The sequence below is a fragment of the Thermobia domestica genome, chromosome 10 (assembly GCF_964235325.1).
Source record: "Thermobia domestica chromosome 10, izTheDome1.hap1.1, whole genome shotgun sequence".
Taxonomy (NCBI): Eukaryota; Metazoa; Arthropoda; class Insecta; order Zygentoma; family Lepismatidae; genus Thermobia; species Thermobia domestica.
In genome coordinates, this window is record NC_137463.1 from 219,861,778 (window position 1) to 219,876,331 (window position 14,554).

At 33.1% G+C, this 14,554-nt stretch overlaps 1 protein-coding gene across 4 annotated transcripts in view; it reads right to left on the reverse strand.

The window, feature by feature from the left end:
• jar (Myosin heavy chain 95F jaguar) overlaps window positions 1-14,554 on the reverse strand; it is a 264,927-nt gene that overhangs the window by 37,841 nt on the left and 212,532 nt on the right. For all 4 annotated transcript variants that reach the window (XM_081729112.1, XM_081729111.1, XM_081729110.1 and 1 more), the window contains exons 12-16: window positions 13,783-14,006; window positions 12,101-12,298; window positions 8,628-8,852; window positions 4,208-4,415; window positions 2,010-2,134 (exon numbers count right to left, since the gene is read on the reverse strand). In XM_081729112.1, coding sequence (XP_081585238.1) covers window positions 2,010-2,134; window positions 4,208-4,415; window positions 8,628-8,852; window positions 12,101-12,298; window positions 13,783-14,006 — 980 coding nt within the window. The remainder of the gene's footprint in view (window positions 1-2,009; window positions 2,135-4,207; window positions 4,416-8,627; window positions 8,853-12,100; window positions 12,299-13,782; window positions 14,007-14,554) is intronic.

Genomic DNA, 14,554 nt, shown 5'->3' on the forward strand with positions numbered 1-14,554 from the left:
CGACACTCCAGATGCCTTTCTAGAGCATTTGACTACAAATTCTCTACGCTTAACACTGAGAACGTCACTGTTGGCCAGCATCCGTATCCGGCGATTATGCAACCACAAACAACGGGCATGAAGGTGTCCGCCATTTTGTACTTTTTTTTTCAGATATCGACTTAATACAAAATAATTATTGCTACCTGGTGGAAAGCCTATCATTCCTTTTCCATTTAGACCAATTTTCATTTGGCAGATTATCCGGGACTCCCTACGTTCCTTTGGGGAATCCCTTGCGCGTGCATGGTAGGATTGTGAAACATGCAAAATTCAATACAGCAGGTATGACTTCTTGAGTGAATATTTTACCCGCCCTCTTTACGTTGGATAGTTTCCAAACTATTGGAGTCCGAAAGTCATTTTCCCACGCTTTCGGCACGTTGTAGATCCGAAACTATGTCCAATAGCCGAAAGTTCAAGAGAACTTTTTTTCTTGTCTCAGTGGCAGGAGTCACCTCCCAAGAGTTGTAACACTTATTTTGCAACACCCGATATATATTCGCATTAAGTTATGAAAACATTTTAAAAGTGTCCAGGATATCACTTCTTACAAAAAACATTTTAAAAGTGTGTCCAGGACTATCATTTCTTACACAAACATTTTAAAAGTGTCTAGTGCTGTCATTTCTTATATAAATATTTTAAAAAAGTGTCTAGGACTATCACTTCTTTTATTTGTTTAAAAAAATGGAAGAAATAATTTTACGAGGAAAATAGAAATTTATAAAAGTGCCAGAAGACCTGGCTACCCTAATTCTGAAGTGTTCTGATTTGTATAAAACAGATGACTACAAACCAGGGGCGGATCCAGGGGGGGAGGGGCGATCGGGGTGATTGCCCTCAGAAGAGTAAACTTTCTTATTATATATATATATAAATAAAATCCCAAAGTTTGGAACCCTTAAAAGTAGCAGTATGACAACCCCCCCCCCCAGAAGTCGGTCCTGGATCCGCCCCTGCTACGTACAAATAAAAACAATGGAATCCTTGGAAATACTATGTACCGTAGAAAAGTATGGCAACTCCGACTTTCCAACTTTAGTGAGTACTCCTTGTACTAGTGCAAGTTTTCATCGTTAATATAACGTTTTTCTACAACCCTAGTTCTACTGCTTTGGCGATTTCTACACGCCCAAGGTGTCGCAGTCATTGACCTTGCTTTAAGGAATCTAGAAGCCGTATTTTTCTACATGCATAGTGTTTCCAAGGACACAATTGCTTTTGTCCATTTTACATATTTATGCATTTTATACAATTCAGAAGATACTTTATATTGTAATTAGTAAGGAACCGTTAAGTTTTCTTCATACCGAATTGAGGATAAAGACGGTACATTATCGAAACTGTGTTCAATTTATCTTCACTTAAAGATCAGATTTTTCATCTGGTTAATCAACAACCTTATGTACACTTGTCCAAAATGATTGTCGCATATCTATAACTGTCTTCTTGTAAGCATATAATTTGATAATGATTTTGCAGGATACTTTTAGTACTGATACTGTGTGTATAATCGGGAAATGTATATTTGTGGTAAATTTCATAGTTAAAGAATTATAAATACGAAAATTAGAATGAGTAAAACAAAATGTTGCTAAATGAACAAAAAAGTTTTATTTTCGTTTTATTGTTCTTATTTACTGCTCTTTTGACATGAAATTTGCCACATACAGGTCTTTGCCGATTATACACATACTAACATTATAAGAAAGAGCAGGCGAATTCGTTACCAAATTATATCACTACAACAACATATTTATAGACATGCAACAATAATTTTGGACATGAGTGTACATCACTTAGAAAAAAACTTTCCAGTAACTATCCAAAAATTCTTCAATAAGCGCTGTTCCTAAAAGTTTTCTTAAGACCATGAAGCTACAAATTAAGAAAAGCTTTGTCGCGTGTCGACCAGTTACATTATTCAAAAGTGAAGTACGCTTTAATTATCCTTGTAAAGGACCTACCTCCAGACTGTTTATTTTCATAATTCCTCTGTACCTTGGCTGGTGTTGTTTCTTGGCCAGGTACATACGAACACTTTTCTGAATGGTGATAAGACATTTCCTGCGATATAAGATCTTCTTTTGCACTGCAAGTACATTAAATGTCATTATACATCAATCCTGCTAACGAAACTAAGATGAATCAAAAATGCCTCAAACTTTGTGGTGAAATTTAAAGAAATATTAAACGCTACATAAGAAAGTAATTTTGTATTTTGAGTAGAGTATAATATCGAGAAGAAAGAAAAAAAAAAACAATTCACTTTAGATATTAAAAAATTAAATAATCATATTTACAACCACAGAGTTAATTTTAATAATGTGAAATATTTAGAAAGTTAAATATAGTATTGCTATATCATCTTCTATGTACTTCGTTCATATATACACTTTAATTTCTCTCTTAAAATATAGATACAATTCTACAAATATATGGGAATATTAATTTTCTTTATATGTATACATCTTTCTTTCTTATGTCTCAAGTGACCCCAAAAAATGTGGCTATTTTTCCAACATACTGAATGAGCTCACACACAGATCGAAATATTTCTTAATATTTATATCTTCAACATCAATTCAAGATATATTTGAACATGCAACAGAATAGAACTATGGTAATTTTTAATCAAACATCTTCTTATGATATCAGGGGAATTAATATTCATTTTAATTAAACTTTAAACGCCTACTCAATACAAAATCCAAGTAAGTAATCAAGTAAGAAAACAGACGTACAAAATAAAAAAAATATTGTAAAATATTGTTAGCTAAGGAAATCTCAGCAACTGAGGTGAAGTGCAAAATAAATTAATCTGAACGAAACATGGCGTTTAACCACAAACATTAAAATGTATAATAATAATAATAATAATAATAATAATAATAATAATAATAATAAATATAGGTATTATTTTTCTGCTTTTATCAAAATAGTGTCTGGATATGCGAGCTGCTTCGAGTAAACTTGCATACACAAAATTTGTGTTTACAATTACGTCTGTGTAATTTAAAATATAAACAATTGATGGATAACAAATTTTGATACGAGCTAAAGATTCCTGGCGGCGCCAACTGAAAAGAATGCCTTGTAGTAATCAACTAATCATGACCTGGATTCTTGAACCAACCAGACAGAATTAAACGCTGAGATCAAATATAGGGTATATAATATACTAGAGTCTTTCTGTTGTCCTAGACTGTAGCAATACTTACACAATACAGACAGTAAACTGAGAATGGTAAACAAGTTCCTTCTGCATAGTATCCATTTTTATCTGGTTTAAAAAACGAAAAGTCTTTTCTATTACTGCGTCTTCTTTCATACTTCGATTTGTGGTTACCGTCCTATAGATATAACTATCACAAGTTACACTGTAGATTTGTGCTTTCATAATCGCACTCGTCACATGGTTTAAGGTTAGTGTGTGATTTCTATTCTATTACTGTGCACAATTTTCACTTCTTTTTGAAATTATTTTCTCTATATAAACCTTTGAAATGGAAGTGTTTTCCAAACGCTGTAGTTTCTTTAGAGGTAACTTAGTTGAATATATTATGGTAATTTTCGAATCTTAAGATTTCTTTTTTTTTTTTCAAAAAAATTTCTTAAATAAAAAGTTTTGTTCGTTGCAGTAACAAAATCCTTTCACAGTTTTAATGTCTCTGATGTTATATATACTTATTACATCATATTTTTAAATGTCAATGTGCATGTGAAAGTTGCATACTTAAGTTAAAAAGCTGTCACACAATAAATAATAATAATAATAATAATAATAATAATAATAATAATAATAATAATAATAATAATAATAATAATAATAATAAAAGATACCAGCATACAAAGTAAAGGAGAAAGGAAACATTACATGCTTATACCCACACCTGAAAAATATTTAAAAAGTTTGAAGACAGACATTAGAAAAAAATAGAATGCAACTTCGTGAAAATAGGTTACTACTAGGTGCAGATGCAGAAAAAGAGTTACTACAAGTAACATTGAATTAAACATGAAAATAAATACAGTATGATTAGAGTGGAAAGCACAAATAGGTTAGAAAGTTCAAAGAATGCTGAAAGTACACATGCTGTTGGGCAAGCAAAAGGGAATATTAAGCTTCTTTTTCGAGACTTTGCTGTGCAACTACCAAACTTACACTTGATAACAGAAAGTGCACACCATTGCACTTTCTTCCATCTAGAAGCCAACAGCCATTTCTGTACTTTCCCAATCATAACTGCTAAATTCTCTGGATCAGATTTCATAATCTGATCGAATTCAGCGAACTTTCCTGGTCTAAAAAATACTTTCGTCATTCCAAATTTAAAGTCTGATTCATTCAGTCCAAGCGCGTGAAATAGGGCCTGAAAACAAAATTATTTTCAACTTTCACAATATAAATATGCAATTTTTCATACCATTGTAGGAAAAAAAAATTGGCGAAATACAATGTTTTGTGGCAAAAGGAAGAGTAAAGCAGTATTTTGAAGGCAGCAAAAAATCATTAGTAAGGTTATTACAAATTTTATAAACTGAATATTATAAAAGCCATGCGATCAAATACATATATGTTCATGGATTTTTTTATAATATCTGCATAAAGAACCGTGAATAATTGAAAGGCCGAAGAATACATTTTCGGAAACTTTGATCTCAAGAATTTAAAAAGTCTACGTTTCTTCTCTTTTTAAAATCGTTTTATTATTAAACTATCTAAAGCTTCAACTTACTTTAAGTCTGGAAAATAAATTTGATCCGATCGTACGCAGAATTTTATATATTTTAGAATTATGGGTACTATTTACCTATCTTCATGTTCTTCCTAAAAGGTTACCTATCTGATTTAAGAATACTTTTCTCACAATAATATGTTAAATGCTTTATTATACGAACTTTTTATAAACACTATAAAGACAGTAACAAGAAAACTGGAGAGGTACATTTACGGTAACAATAAGCCTCTCCATCGTACTAACGAGGTTACAGCTTGTGCATATGTTGTAAAAGTCAGAGAGCTGTGCTCGAGATGGATAGTCGCGCGAGATAGATAAGCAATAAAACATTTTGTATACCAGAATCCATTGTGTTATATGAATGGCGACCGTCATAGGATCATTTTCTCACAATTCTTATTACGGAAGTTGATCAACTCATGTAATATAAATTCTCAATTACAGAGCAGTTTGTTTTTCGCAAACATGAACAAAATTATTTTCCTCATCAAAGTTATTTTAAGAAAGAAATGATGATAACGAAGAATGGGAAACTCATGTTATAAAGTAATGTTTTACCGATGAATAAGATTATGGATATCTGTGAGTACAATGAGTAGTCATTAACTACTACCGCTCAAAATTTAAGACTTATTTCTTGAATTAAAGTTGAAACATGGTATTCTCTAATTATTTCGATCAAAAACTCACTTCATTAATGCTTTGAACCAACAGAACTAATCGAAATTTTCATAGGGTCAAATAAAAATGAAATATTCTACTAAGTTTTAAAAACCAGTCTTGTAATTTTAAGGCGATAGATATTTGAATCCTTTGCTTTGTCTTCCTTGATAGGATATGATGCTGATCGATACACATTCAATACACCGTTCTAATTGAATTGTTTACTGAGTCCGGAATAATTTGTTGAACACCTCAATTCTGAACTCTGTGTTAACAAGATTATATTCGACTTCCTAACTACCGGACTGAGAAGTGCACCTATCCCAGCTTTGATGAATAATGAGCTTCCAGCGAAACTGTGCTGAACGTGCAACTATTCCATTGATAGGTGGAAAAGTTTACATTGTTTTTCGAATTTACGTTATTTAGCTGGGATTCAATCTACATCGTCCTGATGTTTACGATTGTCGTAACAGATTTTCATCAACAATGACAATCCGACGTAGGAAATTTTTCCCGTTATTTCTTAACAAAAAAAAAAAAAAAAAAAAAAAAAGCGCACTTCCAGATGTCTATTCTTGTCGGCCGATCGGTCGATGTCAAGTCATGTGATTCCACTTTACCGATTACTCGGAGTCGCTGAAGGATAGTAGCATGGTGTATTCCTAGCTCGTCTACAACGGCATAAATATCTTCTGAGAGTTTGCTTCCACGGTACTGCTGAGGGAGTTCATCTGAACATGATGATAGTCGGTGTCCACGTGGCTCATTTTGCAATGCTGTTACTGGAACGAATTTTCCCAAACTAGCAGTAAAGAATGTGTTCGTTCATCCTTTCTCGTTTAAGTGTCCTTTTTCTTCAGTCGTAAAGAAAATCAGTCGCGATTGTGTGTTCTAAATGACGCACTTTTATACGACCCTGTTCAACAACGCACTGCCTCCTGACTGAGTACCCCAGCCCGTTTGCTGGATGTGTACAAAGTTTATGACATTAGAGTTTGAGATCTTAGTCCATCTTTGTGTTGTGTAGCTCAGGTGAATTTCTCACCAGACCTGAAAGCGGACATTTAATTTGCACCAATCTAAAACATTTTATTGAGTATTGTTGACTGTTTGGTCAAATTTAATAGTACGATAATCTTATGTCACAGTTTGCATTTGTAAAGAAAATCACTCGCAATTGTATGTTCTCAATGACGCACTTTTATACAACCCTGTTCAACAACGCACTGTCTCCTGACTATCAGTACCCCAGCCCGTTTGCTGGTTGTGAATGTTTGTGACGTTAGACGCGTGATCTTATTCCATCCATATATTGCGTAGCTGAGGTTAGTTTTCTACAAGACAAAATGGACATTCCATTTGCATCAACATAATATTATTTCTCAGGAAAATGTAAGTGATTTGTATCCTCAAAATTAACTTTTAATTATTAACTTTAAATTATATTAACAAGGGCTGATTATTTATGATAGCGATTTTGGTGTGAGACCCGTGTTTGAGTTTTGATGGAAGCTATGAGACCTGGATCTTAGCTTAAACACAAGGACCAGGTACACTCTCATATAGTCATACTACTCAAAAGAAACACAAAGTTTAAACCTGACTATTAACGGACACATGTATTTGATCGATGTTAACTGCTTACTTCTAAACATTTGATTCCAATGTTTGCCTTGTGATACGAAGAGCATCTGGAACAAGCTTGAGCAAGAATTGAAGTTTTAGTGACAAAGCAGGCAAATTAAGAATTTTCACTGAACATCAACTCGATGACCAAGCATATCAAGGGAAAGTGTTAATCATTCGGCTGCTCAGAAGCCTATAGTTAGATTGATCCTCTAATGTATACATATTTACGTAAATAAGAAAAAAACACGATTCAATTATATTCAATGCTTATAAGATTCTACACTTAATACTAATTTAAAAAATAACAAAATAAAAATCAAATACTTCCTTGTGCCACAGAAATATAAATATTTCGAAAATTATACCGTTTTCAAGTTCCAATTATAACATGATGGAGAACACTTGTCACTAAACATGGGATAAAATCTCATTTAATTATACATCTTTAGTAAAGTTTAAACTTTTTCTCTTACGTTCTATAAACTTTTCTGAGCTTGAAGACTTAAAAAATATCATGGTTTTTCCAAACTCATAATCTGAGTCATCAAATTCAAAACTATTTAGAAGGACCTGTAGATAGAAAAAACAAAATTTAAGAAAGAAATGTTGCAACACATCCCAAATTCTAGGGATTTTCATTGAATTCTTAAATGTCCAAAATCGTTGAAAGAGACAGTTCATCTGCTAAATACTGTCTAGCATTAGTATTTAGAAATTCAGAAAACAATATTTACTACTAGTTTTGAAGAAAACAATATTTACTACGTTCGATGTCAGAATTAATAATTGATACTTACTCATTACTTTAATTGTTTATTAAGTAACAGCAAAGAAAAGTGCACGGATACAATAGTAACTGATGTAGCAAAGGCACTTTCATCAAATCTAATAATTCATAATATCCAAATAAATTGATCGAAGTTAAAGAGTGAGAAAATGTGTATTCAGAAAATAGTTGCTATATGATTTTGTGCCAAGACGATTCAGAAATTTCAATCAATTACAATAAAAAAAAGTTCTTACACGAAAATGAGAAAAGTGTGCATTAAGTAACTTACGAGGTAGACTCAAATTGCTTAAATAATTTAAATTGCAATTTTCGAACACACAAAGAAATCTAAATATATCGAAGACATAATGAAAAAATCATTCTAGTGAAAAAAATATAAGATCCCAAAATTATAATATACAAATTATTTTCTTAATTTATCCTTTTCTAACTTACAAAACCTCGGGAACATGTGTTTCTTTATTTATTAGGTATTATTTCTGCTCCAATATTCAAATTTTAAATTTCTTCATTCACTTCGACAACAAAAATCTTCCAGAGTAATGATAATTCTTTGAAGATGACAAGAGTTTCTTTCTAGATAAATGGTTAGTGCTACAGTCTTCGATACGGGAGACTTCGATTTAATTCCCGGTGGGAGCTCATGTGGTTTGAATTTCACGTAAAGCCATTGATCATTGTCTCATACAGTCTTGTTACTGAAATGAAACGTTAAAAAGTTCGAAACAACTTCCAAGATGATAATGCTTGCAACATACCTTGCAGAAAAGACGAGGATCTAATCGCGCTAACTTTGGAGGGAGATAGCTTTTGTACATGTTGTAAAGATCAGAGAACTGTGCTCGAGATGGGTAGCCTTGATGCATAAGTTCCAGAACACTTGTCATCCCGGAACACTGGAGCTGCGATAAGATGGAACCTCCTTCGAATTGATGATCAACCATCTTCACATTTGGTTTAATGCAACGAATGAAGTTCGTGCCCTGTTCAGAGAAAACAAACATGAAATATACATGAAAACTTCTACGTTTAGTACCAAAAATAATACGTACATATATATTGAGTATTAAATTTTAATATAGTGATTACAATATTCTATCCTCTGTATTATCCTACTTAACATGTTTCCGAAACTAATCCTTGTCGAGGATAGATTTTTATCAGTTTTCCGTTCTTTGGCTCTTACTAAATAATGGAAATTACATCCACAAAGAAATAAATGTCCTTCAAATATTCTTCAGATATTACGGGAAACTAGATTTTAAAAATACACAAAGTATAATGTAAATTTATAAGAAATCAAAGAAATAAGTGTTTTTAACAATTTTGTGTTTCTTACTATTGAAGTTGTCCATATTCCAAACTATACGTTCTACAAGAGGCATTCTCTATATAACAGTGTTATCTGTTCCCAACAATAATGTTCTGTATTTATCGGCATATAAGATATACCCTATTTTCTGTATTCAGTTTTGAGGAAAAACATTTTCAGATCATAAAAAGATTTTATTTTTTAAGTATAAAATAATACTTTTAGCAAGAAACATATGGAGTTATCAATGCTTAACTAAATGCAGAATAGCATGCCTATTTAGGAATATTTCAAAGGGTGTGACTTGGAAGGAGTGACATGTAAAAATAATGCAAAACGACTGATATTAGTGGGTAATCCATAGTTTTTGGGGTCACTAAAGTGAATAGTGAATTTCCCAATGCTGTTTAAGTCCAAGTTCATCTCCATCGGCAGAGGGTGGAGGGAAGTGAAAAATAAAATGTCAAAATTTACTGAGATTTGTATCGAATTCATAGTTTTCGGGATCGGGAAAACCTTTAGCACGTTTGAAATGACTTTTGGTAGATAGAGAGTACCCACTTTAAGCTGGGTTTTCTAATCACATCAATTTGATTAAAGGTGTATTCCTTGGGGATAGGGTGTTTCAATATTTATGTCAAAAGTAGAGTATCTTCTGTGTTTTTATCGTTATATTTACATTGAAATAAATATTCTAAGAGGGAAGACGATTCAAATATTTCACGTAAACTTATTCTCCCCGTGAGAAGAATGTGCATTTCAGCTAGTACGAATACAAAATTAAAGGAATGTCAATTAATACTATTTTTAAAATACGAGGGGAAGTCAAAACGTTCCTGGAATGTTGTTATAATTTTGGTATGGGCGATACAATCACAATGAAACTTGCAGTGCACAATTCTTATGTTACCTAGTTATGAATTTCACAAGAAAAAACAGGTCACAACAGGGCAGTATACGAGTAGTGTAGCTGAACGGAGGAGTGTGATTTGCTTCAGAGACATTGATAGGCTTAAAAACAAACAAACTCAATTTTGCACATGAACTTGATGTTTGTACGGTTGCTCGATCTGTGAAATTGCTCCAACTAATCACCACACTCCTCCGTTCAGCTATACTATTTGTACACTGACTGTTACGACCTGTTCATTCTTGTGAAACTCATAATTAGGTAACCTAAGGATTGTACTCTACATGCTTCCAGGGGCGGATCCAGGGAGGAAGCAATCGGGGCGATCGCTTACCCCCAGAAGAGGAAACTTTCTTATTTTATATATATATAAATAAAACCCATCCCAAAGTTTGGAGTCCTTAACAGTAGCAGTATGACAACCCCCCCCGCCGCCCCCCAGAAGTCGGTCCTGGATCCGCCCCTACATGCTTCATTGTGATTGCATCACACATGCCGAAACTATAACATTTAGAAAACTTTTGGACTTTACCTCTTATAAGTATACTCGAATATGCTGAAAACATAAAAAGTAGGATAAAGAACTAACAATCATGCCTCTAGTAAAAAAGTGCCCATGCGTGGATAAAGTTCTAATTGCTCATTTTACACTAATTTGAGAATGTTGAATACAATTAAACTATTCTTAATTAAACATATCCATTCACGGAGTCACGAGAAAAATGACCTCAAAGTTCGGATCTTTTGAAGTGCCGCTTGTGCTAATAGGTTATCCAAGTTTGAATATATTTTTAATTGCTCATTTTATACTAATTTGAGATTAATGAACATAATGGAACTATTTTCAAACATATCCGTACATGAGGTCACGAGAGCAATTAACTCAAAGTTGGGATATTTTATATTTATTTCCCACACTTGAGATTACTTATCTAATAACCCCATAGACGCGTATGTTTAAAAATTATTCCATTGAATTCAACGCCCTCCGATTAGTATAAAAAGTGCTATTAGAAATTCATCCAAGCGTAGCAATGTTACTATTGGCATAAGCCGTACTTCGAAGATTCCAACTTTAAGGTAATTTTCCTCTTTGCCTCATGGATGGATGTGTTTTAAAATAAGTTTAATTTGAAAATTAAATGAAATGAAATCTTTGAGTTTTACGTCCCACTTTTATGCCAGTTAGGCTAAAGGAGACGGTGATGATGAGTAATGAATGAAATGGTGGAATGAAGAAAGTGGGAGGAAACGGGAGAACGCCGAGGAAACCCACGCACACGGTGTTTGTCCACCACAAAGTTCACTTGGCGGGGGCTGGGATGGAACCCGGGACCACAAGCACCAGAGGTGAACGCTCTACCACTGAGCCACCGCGACCCTAAGTTTAATTTGATTCAGCGTTCTCAAATTAGTATAAAAAGACAATTAGAAATGTATTCAAGCAGGGATGCTTTTACCATTACCATAAGTGGCACTTCAAAAATTCTTACTTTGAGGTCATTTTCTCATGATCTCATGGACGGATACGTTTTAAAATAGGATTCATGAAAATCTGCATCTTTAAATTAGTAATATTACAAGCGCAATCAGAAATTTATCCAAGACTGAGCCCTTTTTGCTAGTGGCATGATCATTTGTTCCTTGCTTATGAAAGGATCCAGATTAGGATGGTTTCGTAGAATACTGATAAAAGAGCTCCATATTTGAAGAAAGTGAGAAACGCTAGACTAACACATTGTTTAATGTTTTCTATCGTGTTCACGCTTTGTTCTTTTTCAGTTTACTCAAGACACCACGTGAAATAGGAATATCTTTTATTTTGTTCAGATATAAGAGGATTAGAAACAAGAACCCCAGTGCGGTCATTAAAAATTAAAATGTGTTATATTTATTTATCTTCAGAAGCGTATAAACTTTGCAAGCAATAGCCAATACACTTTAGCTTTCGATGTAATATGGTTCGTCATCTAAACCCAATTCAAGGGATTTCTAATTTGAATACTTACAGTGCTTTTGAGTTTGTCCATAAGTGCTCCTAGTTGTGTTTTAAACTTTGATCCCACGCTGATGAATGTTAATTTGCCCTTTTGTTGAGTTGCATTCTTTGATGCAAACAGTCCTCGAAGGAATGGATTCTTGCTTTCCTGGACTAAGCCTTCCAATGAAGCATGCAATGCATCATTATTTTTCTCGATGAACTGAGCCTAATTATGGGAAACAAAGAAATTTTGTGAAACATACTTATTTTAGTGCATTTTATAAATAAATTCAAGATCTTTAATTTGAATTGTTTAATTTTCTAGAAGTTTTCTAATTTTTTGAATCAAAAGATGCAATATATTTCAATCAAAAAGTTTCTTTTAGGCCTCATATCTGGAGAACTTCATATAGTGTAGCCACCCCAAAGTATCACTTAACTCAGTATGATGTGCTTATTCCGTAGAAAATACGAAAACTTGATTTAGAGTTCGTTCAAAAATTTTGTGGTCCGCAATCTTTTGTTCCTTTTTTATTTTTTTATTTTATTTTATTTTATTTTTCTGTGGACGAGAAAATGTGAATATTCACAAGTAATGGTACACCTTTTGTCAGTTCAAAAAAAAAAAAAAAAAAAAAAAAAACTTTAAAAAATCTCAAAGAATTTTTACTGTTTTCCATACACTATACATTTAAATTTTCTCTAACATTTGTCGAAGATATATCATGGATAAATCTTTATTAGAATGCGAACCAAATTCAAAATTTTATGAACTTACTTAACCAACTACAACACGAGGCCAAATTATTTGAACTAAAGCTGTACAAAATTAACAAACAATTGGCTACTTACCAATGAATCCTCCCTTGAAAAATTTAAAGATTTTGACGTTTCGGAACTCTCAGCTGGTTCCTTCCTCAGTGGCAAGGTAAAAAGGATTAAAACGGAAAGGAGATAAAAAGAGTAAAAAGTCAATGTTCGTTCGTTCTTTATTCATAAATACAAACCTGCATTGAACCTTGATACTGGCAACATTGATCGAACTTGGGTACCTACCTTTGATGCATACTTTGGATCTGGCAATAGTGGCCTAACATAGACACCGCGTTCTTTTTTATTCAGTTCATTTTTCTTTTCTTTTCACTCTGCTCTGTTCATCTCAGGATCTTTTTTGTACGTTACTTTTATATAGTGGTATGTATTCCTGTTTTTACTTCTTTTATCTCCTTTCCGTTTTAATCCTTTTTACCTTGCCACTGAGGAAGGAACCAGCTGAGAGTTCCGAAACGTCAAAATCTTTAAATTTTTCAAGGGAGGATTCATTGGTAAGTAGCCAATTTTTTGTTAATTTTGAATATTACCCCATGCGCCCATGTAATTATAAAAGCTGTACTAATTTATGACCGTATCATTTGAGAGGAAAAGTGTATGACAAACTATTTTCAAACTGAATCATAGTTGAGATGAGGAAATTACAGTCATGTTTCCTCTTCGTAACTGAGTTATGATACTCGATATTCGTTAATACAATTCTGACTAGATTTCTTAAGGTTTACCTGTCATATCAAGCATGGAAGTTCAATACACGCGTAGTTCTTGGAGATCCCATAAACATAATTATGAAAAAAAAAAAAAAAAAAAAAAACTTCATTATTTCTAATGTACAAAGTGTATTAAATATGTTATATTATGCAGAGAACTGTTACTTACTGTTTGATAACAGACCGCTCCTGCAAAATGCCTCACAAGAAATCCCTCATCATCTCGGATTTCCCTGTGATCTCGAAGGCGAGACGTTCGAGGCAAAGCCAAACGGAAATGACCCTTTAACTGACTGTGAACTTCCGTTGTGAAGTGCGCTGCACTTGGTTTAGGAAGTTTGGATTCTTCATCCAACAAACTAAAGATGCCTGGATTTTTTGCTTCTATTAAGTCTGCAATAAATAATACATTTTTTGCTAATTTATACATATTCACAAATCATTAGGAAAATTTATCCTAGTACTAATTTTCGAAATTTATTTGGGAAAGGTAGTATTTGTGTCCAAAGTTAAATAAAGAAATATTTTGCATAACGGGATTTAAAAAGAAGAAAAAAAAAAGGTTTTGCTCTAACACGGTTTTTATTATTATACATATTTACGAACTATAAATAAATGAAATATTTTGGTTTAACGTCCCACGATTATGCCCGTTGTGCTGAGGGACACGATAATTAAGGCAACTCAATGATGATGAAAGACTTGGTGGAATGAGAATATAGGAGGAAACGAGAGTACCTGGAGAAAAATCACGGACATGATGATGTCCACCACAAACTTACTTGGCCGGGATCAAACCAGAGACCACACGCACCAGAGGTAAGCGCTCTACCACTGAGCCACCGTGACCCCTGAATTGTAAATTTGCAAATTTTTAAACGTAGTCACGTAAAAATAGAAAATAGCATGTATACTTGTATATTATATATATATATATATAT